Source organism: Eucyclogobius newberryi, unplaced genomic scaffold (genome assembly GCF_026437365.1).
Source record: "Eucyclogobius newberryi isolate DKJ021-1_F unplaced genomic scaffold, fEucNew1.0.hap1 SCAF_4, whole genome shotgun sequence".
NCBI classification, from domain to species: Eukaryota; Metazoa; Chordata; class Actinopteri; order Gobiiformes; family Gobiidae; genus Eucyclogobius; species Eucyclogobius newberryi.
Window position 1 is genome coordinate 9,000,124 of NW_027316056.1, and position 10,285 is coordinate 9,010,408.

The following is a 10,285-nucleotide window of genomic DNA, read 5'->3' on the forward strand; positions in this document are numbered from 1 at the left end:
ACTCATGAATGAGAGGATTTAAACTGTGGTTTTCACCCTGTTTTCTCTCTCACTGTTACCACTTTTAGAGTCCTGGTTTAGTCCTGGTTTAGTCCTGGTTTAGTCCTGGTTTAGTCCTGGTTTATCCTGGTTTAGTCCTGGTTTATCCTGGTTTAGTCCTGGTTTAGTCCTGGTCTAGTCCTGGTTTAGTCCTGGTTTATCCTGGTTTAGTCCTGGTTTATCCTGGTTTAGTCCTGGTTTAGTCCTGGTCTAGTCCTGGTTTAGTCCTGGTTTATCCTGGTTTAGTCCTGGTTTATCCTGGTTTAGTCCTGGTTTATCCTGGTTTAGTCCTGGTTTAGTCCTGGTCTAGTCCTGGTTTAGTCCTGGTTTATCCTGGTTTAGTCCTGGTCTAGTCCTGGTCTAGTCCTGGTTTAGTCCTGGTTTGGACCTGGTTAAGTCCTATTTAAATCCTGTTATTCAGAGCGATGTCAAAATTGACAATTGATATTATTAATATCACAAATTAATTTGTAAAAAATACTAAAATGAATATTGAATTGTGCTGTTTTAATGAATTAATGCTGTTTGGAAATTCCACTGAAGTATTCCTGCTTTGGTCATAAAATAAATGTCTTTTACTGTCACCATTTATTGTCTTGATTTTTATTGTGAAGCACTTTGGTCCTTTGAGTGTTGTAAAGGACTTTATGAATAAAAGTTACTGTAATTGATTCATTCACCGGGAAACAATATAATAATGTCTTTGAAGAAAGGCCGTGTGCCACGGTCAAATGGCCGAGCAGTTTCGGGAACCGCGGCACTGCCATATAGCCTCATGCCTAACCCTGACCCTAACCTTAACCCGGCGCGGTCTAAAACGGCGCTAAAACGCGGTCAAATAGCGACGCAGTTTCAGGAGCCGCGGCACAAGATAACATGGCAGTTTCGACCGCGCGTCGCGGCTCTGTAGACATTCCCTTAAAGAAATACTACTTACAGTAACAAGAGTGTAAAGTGCACATGATAACAGGCAAATGACTGCATCTTGTGAAGTATAAAAGGACCAGGAGAACTCCATAGCATCACACATACTACTACTACTACTACTACTACTACTACTACTACTACTACTACTACTACTACTACAGTTCATCTTGAAGAGCGTCATTTCTGAGTAAGTAAACTTTACCTTTAATTCATCAAAAGTTTATGAAGAAAATAACAAGCTATTTCAAATTGCAGTTGTGTATTTTGTCAATATTATTTATATATTATTATATAATATATTTGTCACAATATTTTTTTTCTGAACAGTTTTGATGATCTTGAGCTTTATCATAAGGGAGTGTCTACAGAGCCTCCCTTATTATAATAATAATAATAACTATAACATAACCATAGTATTGTTCTGAATCTAAATGTGTGAACATGTTTTTCCTGCAGAGTTAAAGATGAAGAATGTTGTGGTGTTTCTCCTTTTTGCAGCCGTCGCATTAAAAGCCACAGGTAATAAAACCAAACACATTTGTTCATTACTTTCAAATCAGTTTTTTAAATAATCCCAAATTCTATGTTTATTTTATCAAAGGCGAGACTTTAGGTGAAAAAAAGCTCATATTTCTTGTATAGTTGACTTACATAAATGTGAGAGGAAAATGTATTACAAGATGTTCAATGTTTTCAGATCAAAATAAAGTGCATATTGTGGATTATGTAAATATTATTATGTAAATCTGAAAAATGTGTTTCCGTGACTTTTAAATGATCATTTTCTCCTTCTAGCGGCTCCAGCAGAAGAGGCTCCAGTGCAGAAGGTGGAGGTTCAGGAGGAGCCTAAACCAGGTGAATAGAATTCACTTACAGAGCAGCAGAGAGGTTCACCCGGTAACCAGAGGGTGACCGGTTCATTCTTGAAACGCTAAAGACCTGACATCATAACTCCAGCCTCAGGCACTATAATAAATAATAGTTCAACTCACAAACAGCACAACTTTTAAGTTTTAAGTTATTTTTATTCATAATAGTTCTTTTATTGATGAAAATCAGGTGCTAATTTTGTTACTGTTAATGTAATGAAAGTAACTGAGCTGAAATCATAAATGTAACTTACAGTGTTGTTCTAACTTTACAAGACAATGTGAGTTATTTCCACTTATCATTTTAAAATATTCAGATGATATTATGTCAGTCCAAAAGAAATGTACTAAAACATGCCTTTAAACGTATCAGTTGAGGTTTAATAATCAGACACATGTCTGTAAAATCACAATAGTGCAGAAATATCTTAAACCTTTTTAACCATAAACCATAAACTGGATGTTCATATTTAGCACATCTGCAAAACAACATTATACGATATTATCTACATTTCAATGTATTGCTCACCTCTGATTATGTCCAATGCTTTCTCCTCTCAGCGGCTCCTGCAGAAATGACTCTGGTGCAGATGGAGGAAGTCCAACAGGAGCCTAAACCAGGTGAATAGAAATGTGCACCCACTAACCAGAGGCTCTTCAGTTCAAGTCCTACCGTTGGCACCATGCTCACTTCCTATTTGATGAGTGTAAATCAGGGGTGGAAAATTATTTTCCTCAAAGGGCCATATTCGAATCCAGGCAAGTAGTGGAGGGCCGGCCCGTGATCATTGGTGTGAAAAAAAAAATCTAAATAATTAAATATCAAATAAAATATCACTTTTCTGTCAAATATAGGCTATTAAATCTATCATTTTTTGGAAACCAACTCCAAACTAACAGCTCCAACAGAGCAGGACCGTCTGTTTAAGCAGTGGTGCCGTAAATACGTTATGCATTTGAATCTCGTGCGTCACAGGTTCAAATCCCGACTCTGGCACTTTGAATTTGGCTTCAATCATTACTTCAGCCGCTCAGTTTAGTTTAAAAAAATGTGTCAAGTCATTGATAAAATTATAAGGATGTCTTTGTTTTGCAGAAGTTGTGGAGAACCTGCCTGATCTGAGCCCTGAAGGTGCAGCCACAAACATTTAAATATAGCCATATGTGTTGCTTTGTTGACTCCATAATCATTTTCATTTGTCGTTGTATTATTATTTTTTTCAGTTATCTCTCAGTATTGTCTTCCTGGTTGGACCTATTACCGCGGGAGCTGCTATTTGCTGGACAGGACCTCCCGCTCCTGGAGAGATGCAGTGGTAAAATAAATTCATAGTATTTTCATTAACGATAAGAGCAGCACGAGTTATTTTATTAATGAGAGAAATGTGAGAATAACACTAATACAACAACAAACAGAAAAAATACAATTAAACAATTAAGAGACAAAAAAAACACATCTCAAAACCATTAAATAAAATCAATCACTTAAAATTGAAAAAAACACACACATTATTTAGGACATACAAGTAGAATAGGCACATCGGTAGTGGACTTTACAAAAGTCACAATTAAGGAGACGTTGGACACTTTCTTTTATAGCGACAGAGAAAAGGATTCCATTGTTAAAAAAAAGTAGACGTAATCCCCGTTTTAGAAGTGTTTGTCTTTTCTGTTTAAAGAAAGAAAAGCAGATCATGTTCACATTGCATATGGAATATCAGGGGTTATAGTAAAAACAGCCACAGCACTCCACGTTGCTGTAGTTAATGCACTCGTCTTACTTTGAGTGATTCTTCTGTCAATGAAGTGAGTGTTTTTCCTGGTGTCTGTGCAGAGTTACTGTGCAGCGTTCGAGGCGACTCTGGCGGCCGTGCACAGCCCTCTGGAGTACAACCACTTCCAGTACATGGTGGGCACCGCAGGCTACAGCTCCGCCTGGATCGGAGGATTCCACTTTGAAGTGAGTCATTCATTGTGATATTTGTGCAGGAAACCAAAGGAACAGTTTCTATCATTTGAAGGCTTGTTTCCACTGGTTCACTTTGGAATGAATCGGGACGGTCCCAAAGTGTCTTTATTGAACTGTACTGGCTCCAGATCTAAAGCAGACACTGTGAGGTCTGGCTTTTGGCTCTCAGAACGAGAGTGAGGTGATTGTAGAGTGAACACAGACTCAGGGGAATACAAGATGGCAGAAAGCAGATAGAAACAGAAAACCAGACATTCTTACCAACGCTGACTTGATCTTTGTGATAAACCACAGTATTTCCAGTGATGATAACTTCATGTTGAGCCGACAGACTTTGCAAAGTCATCAGCGGTTTTCTGTTTATCGACACACAACACTTTAGCAATTCAGAATATATTTATTGGAAAACATTAGTTATTTGAAAAGAAACCGCATAAACAAACTCATACGAAAAATTAGTTCTGAGTAAGCTTTTATTGTGAAATAATCTGTGTTTTCCAGAGCTCCTGGAGGTGGCACGACGGCTCACTCTTCGACTACAATAACTTCAAGAGCGGAGGCTCCGGTTCAACCCACAAATGTCTGAGGATGGACACTCAGGGTGAGTCAAGTATTTAAAGGATCATCTTTGGTGCTTGGATTTCAGACATTGTGATGTTATGAAGGACAGAATGAAAGATTGTGTTGAAAATATCTGGGGCCTTGACATTGAGAAAAGAGATGGCGGAAAGGTTTGAGCACATACAGAAGTCTACACATGAGGGGTACAAATGGATAGGGTGTATTAATGGTTTGATAAATTATATTCAGTTCCAGACCTTTATAATGTTGTGATGTTGTTGTTTTTCAGCTGGTCAAGGCTGGTACAGTTATCCCTGCAGCTATGGTGCCCCCTCCATCTGTCAGATGAAAGTCCACTGCTAACATGAGCCCCTGTTTGCTACTGTTGGATTACAACTAATTAACTGTCAAAATGTTTTTTTACAAATCAAACATTGATTGATGAACTTGTCAAATACGGCAACTTTCTATTTTGATTGTTTTTTTTTGAGTAATTGCGTGTTATTCATGTTATTGTGTGTAACTGCTTTAACAATAAAATAATAAAAACTTGACTTTGTACTGGTTTGATCCACTGGTGTGAGAAACAACTAAGTCCAGCTCAGACCTCAAAGCTGTCCATCCCATGACCCTCCCTTTTGTCAAACTGACTGTAAATTGAACAGAAATGACCTTTCTCAATAATTTTTTTTTCTTTTTGGTATATATAAAACTAAATATAACACAACAAAGAGAGAGGGAGAACAAAAAAAGAAAAAGCATCACACGACATTCAGTTAAAGGCGGTATGGACAATTTTTCGGCGATTTGAGAACGCAGGCGGAAGTGCGCATGCGCACTCCCCCGTGTGGACCGATACAGCACACACGTGCATTTGTTTATTAGCGCAACGGAGCGCATCGCATCGCTCGTCTCCCGTAGATTTCTGTCCACTTCTGCGTCAGCTCGAACTGTCTTTCTCCGTCTTCATTTTGCCCCGTACGCTGAGGGAACTATATTATGATGAAACGTGGGGATGAGCCTGACGCGGCTGCAGGTGAGCGGTAGGTGCGTTTTATGATTGATACGTGGCAGGACAAATGATTTATCCACGCCACGAGGAAATATGATAAAAAAAATTGCTGAAAAAAATCGTCCATACCACCTTTAAATCAAATGACATCACGGCACACATTGTCCAATATAAAAGTCCTGTTTAGTCAAAATGTCATGGATTCAGACATACACCGATGCTATTCCGTAACACATCGAGAACACAATTCAACTTAGAATATGAAACGACACAGAAATATCAGACATTTGTATGGCAAGCTTGGGAGAAAACGCCGGGACTGATCACGCAGGCTGTGGTACGCAGCCTGCGTGATCCTCCTGCGTCTCACCCCGTTTTTTCCCATGCCGGTTGGTTTTATTAGATATTCTGGAATAAGCGGGTCACATTTCTCATTGGTCAGCTTCACATCAAGGCACTTGTTTTACAGCTGGTATTTTTCCGTAGAGATCAAGCCTTGGGTAAACATTACCCAAACTCCTCTGGGCTGTCACCCCCCCTCGGGTAAACATCCTTTGGCCCATCTTTACGACCCCTTCACAAATGCAGTTTGTCACACACCCGTTCTTCTCTTAGACTAATGATGCAGATGATATATCACTATTATGCAGATAAAATACATCACAGAAATATAATCATATATTCACATTTTATCACATTTCCCTCCTGTTTATCAAAGCATTAGTCACTGTTTCATATGCCAAACACATTACTCTTTTCAGTTTTCAACATGTCTTTCATATTGGTGTTAAAATGACACTTTTACACTCAAAAAGGTGATGCACAGTTCTCAAACATTGAACACACTCCTTTCTCTCGGCCAACAACATTTCTACTGCATTACTGTCCTAAATTTTGAGTCAGATTGGTCAATCTCTGTAATTTGACAGACTGACAATTTATCTTGTCTATAATTTTGTGCGGTGTGATGGGAAATATAGAAGTACAAGTGGAAAGCCCTTAAACCCGCTGCTCTCTGGTCAGTCAGTTTGACTCGTCAGGGACCTCTCTGGACACCCCAATAGAATCAAATACGTAGTATCAGGTGCTACTGGAACCAGATTGTCCACTAACCTCTCTCCTTGACCTTGCGGTATGGTTCTGGGTGATGGTTATGGTTTTGGCCACAAAAGAGATACATAGGCACAACGTCCTAGTCCCTTTGCCCTCTCAGCACTGTGTCCCCACACCACCATACGTCCTCGCATGGTTCTTAAGAGACCATCTTCCGCTGCTCGCTTCGGTCACACCTATGACACATATGAACTGGTACATTTCCCATCTCAATTCATAATCTCATTAACATTGCATGTAGTTATGTTGTAGCAGATAAAAAAAAAACCTCTTAGTTAGTGCAAACAACAGTGGCTGTGGTGTAATATGACATTGTGTTTCTTCAGCTGCTGTCATGTCAATTATACATTGTACATTATACATTATACATTACATAACCTTTCAAGTTGATCACTTATTTTCTTCCCTCTATATTCCATGTCTGTGTATGTTGATCGATTGTCCCGATTGTCCCGATTGTCCCGTGCATAATACAGGTGTTCAGCACCCATATTACCGTCATCGCTGTGATGATGATAACTGTTGATTTTTTCCCCACAGAGTATGGTACTCTGCGCACCGTAGCCTCTGTCTCTCGTTCATCTTAGTAGAGTATAGTACTTTGCGTACTGTAGAATCTGTCTCCCCATCCATTGTAGCAAGTATCGTACTCTACCGTAGACTCTGGACAAAACTCATACAAACGAAGTCCCGCGTCTTGTAGATTACTTATGGATCTGGTGCTGTGTTGTCTGCTGCACCCATGATCTCGTCCCTCCACTGGTCGGTGTGTGGACGACACGGTGTGGCTCCGTCCACTTGGCTCGTCCACTTGGCTCGTCTCTGTAAACACCACATCTCCAACACGTTCTTTGCTGCGGTGATAAACAAAGTCTTTTCGACAATTCAGTGTATTTCAAACAGTTTTCTTGTTTACAATTTTTTTTTTTTTTTTTTTGTAATTATTGATTCGGAATATTTGTTTACACGTACATATCCCTCCTTTTTGAGATATGGCCTTGCCCATTTCTCAAACTTCTACATTTAAACAAAATTAAATAATCCAGATAGTTTATAATGATGTAATCAAGGAAGAGATGGAATTGCGTCTGTCACTCCAACTCCGCAATGTCACCTCTTGACCTTTCACAGTTCAGTGGTCACATCCCTGGCTGAGCCCCCCCTTCCACGGCGCTGGGCCCCCACCCTGTGTGTCTGTAATCCGACACTGCCAAACCTATCTGTTTTACCACCATTTGTTTCAAACTCCAAATGTTTCAAACTTTAAATGTTTCAAACTCTAAAGTCTCAAACTCTAAAAGTCTCAAACTATAAATGTCTGGTGTCCACGTGTGCGCGCGTATGTATGTATGTGTGTGTGTGTATGTGTGTGTGTGTGTGTTTCAAATACATCAAACAATAATAATTATCCCAATAATTCCCCGTTGAGCTGGCCAGTTCAGTCAGTTCACAACTTAGTATTAACATCAAATTTCACATCTCCTCTGTGGGTGTGGCCTGAATAAAGTCACCCATCTAATGTAATATGTGCTAATCTTCTATATGTGCTTCAGGTGAGTTTCAAACTCTATCTCTCACACCTGCTCATGTGGTGCTTTACAAACATTGTGTATTAGTTTGTTCTAGCAAGTCTATATGTGTATAACAATCAAAATGATTCTAAACCTTCCCCTTGTACATAAGGCACATCTTTTATCAACCTGTTTTTCCCCTTGTTGCCTACTTTCTTTGTCTTTTCTTTGTCACTCATCTCATCTTCCTCTCTGTCTTCCTCTCTGTCTCTCTCTGTCTTCCTCTCTGTCTTGGAGGAAACACCCATTTCCAAATTTCTACACCTGCTTTTTCTTTCTCTCTTTCACTTACTCTTAACCTCACTTGTAACCTGCTTTTACTTTCTAATTGCTGCTGATATAACTATCAGACGCTGCATCCCCTGGGGTTCCAGTGTTCTTCACTCCTCCTGTTTAGTTCCCGTTATCACTGGTTTCATAACTTCTATAGCGTCTAAATTTAGATGATATTGTCTAATTTAAATTTATTCAATTCTTGATTGAATCTCAACAATCCTTCAGGTATTTCCTTTAGAATGTCAAATTCTTTCCCTGTTAATGTTAACTTTTCCTATTACTCATCAGTCAACCCCCCCTGAGGTGTAACCTCTTGGTGTCCCTGTGATCCGTAAAGATAACAACATCTGCTCCATCCTGAGTCCTCCAGATTCTTTGCCAGTCAATAGCCCCTTATCTCTGACTATCTTTTATGACTTGGTGTCGTTTGCCTTTAGTTAATGACACACAGTCATGTCTTTCCAAGGAGGACATCCGCACGTCACTATTTAACTTATTCCCTCACTTACGTCTACATGCAATACGAGGTTTCCTCATGATAATACAAATAAATAAGTTACTGATATACTTTTACTATCACTTTACTTACTGCCCGTTCTACTCCTATGTCCAAAAACATCAGTAGTCACTAATTTACCCATATTCTCACACTCCAGGCCCATGCTTGGCATTTGATCCTAAATTTAAAAACACTTCTGTCTTTTCGTCCTGTACTTTCATCTAGTCATGCATTAAGTCCAAAAATATAATTTTCGTCAAGTCCAAAAATAAAACAAAACAAAACAAAACGTAGGTTTGTTTAGTGCACTCAAGAAACACGATACCGTAAAAACACAACTTTTGTCTTCTATGTCGGGGACAGGAAGTGTCCTGTCTGTGATCACATTCCCCAAAAAAATGGCCATCTATTAAAATCTGAATTCATCTTCATCTCTTATCAAGTTTAACAAAATCTTTATAATTGATTGTTGTCAATCAAACAAAAACCCTTAAAGCTCTCAAATACTAAAATTTAAAACCAGCTGAGTTTAGTTCCTAATTCATTCATTCAGAGCGTCCTCTGATAGCTGTCTTCCAATTCTCCTGTCTTGTTGACCCCCCTTATCTCCCCCTCTCTGCCATGTCATCTGAGCATACTTGAAGTCTCCCTCCAAAATCCTCTTATGACTTTTCCTTTGTCTTTTTACAGTTTGGGGTGATAATTTTGGCATTATGTGGTCTCGGTCGTCTGAGAGAAATGCTACTTGCTTTACAGTCACGGTCAATGTCAAGCTTCTAGAGAAAATTCCTTATTAGATTCCTCCGGACATAAACGTGGTGTTTAATGATTCACCCGTGACTGCAAATTTTAGATCTCTCAGAATAACGCCTTGTGACCCTTGTATGATTAATTGTGATTCACACTTGTTAGTTAATCACTTATTAATCCTCATTCACACATTCACACTTCTCTCTTACTTCCTTCGCTCGTGCACAGCGCTTACATTCACTCATCTTTATGTCAGTAACAACTCGTACATAAGGCCTCATTACTTGCTTTCGGTGAGAAACTTAACTCGTGGTGAGCAATTTAACTCCTTTATGTGAGAACTTATCTACACAAAGCTAACCAATATTTTTCAGAAATATTAACTCCCTGCTTATGTGAGAAACTTATCTCGCCCATAAGCCTACAATATTTCCTCAGTAATATCAAAGTGGGCTATAAAAGCCTACAATATTTCACAGTAATATTAAACTGGGCATCCACCAACAATATTTCACAGTAATATTAAACTGGGCATCCACCAACAATATTTCACTTTAATGAGTAAATATTAAACTCCTGTATTTTTTTTAATGAGTAAATATTAAACTCCTGTATTTTTTGTCTGAGAAATATTAAACTCCTCTTTATGCGAGTAACTAAACTCCTGCATAAAGCCTATGCATAAAACGTTTTATGGCT

At 38.9% G+C, this 10,285-nt stretch overlaps 1 protein-coding gene across 1 annotated transcript; it reads left to right on the plus strand.

The window, feature by feature from the left end:
- The first annotated feature begins 1,090 nt into the window (after window positions 1–1,090).
- LOC140377555 (ladderlectin-like) lies at window positions 1,091–4,769 on the plus strand. Its single transcript, XM_072463001.1, has 9 exons — window positions 1,091–1,153; window positions 1,423–1,485; window positions 1,762–1,821; window positions 2,397–2,456; window positions 2,932–2,967; window positions 3,060–3,151; window positions 3,670–3,795; window positions 4,306–4,405; window positions 4,655–4,769. The coding sequence occupies exons 2-9, from the start codon at window positions 1,431–1,433 to the stop codon at window positions 4,726–4,728; spliced, it is 603 nt and encodes a 200-aa protein (XP_072319102.1). The 5' UTR covers window positions 1,091–1,153; window positions 1,423–1,430; the 3' UTR covers window positions 4,729–4,769.
- The last annotated feature ends 5,516 nt before the right edge of the window (window positions 4,770–10,285 follow it).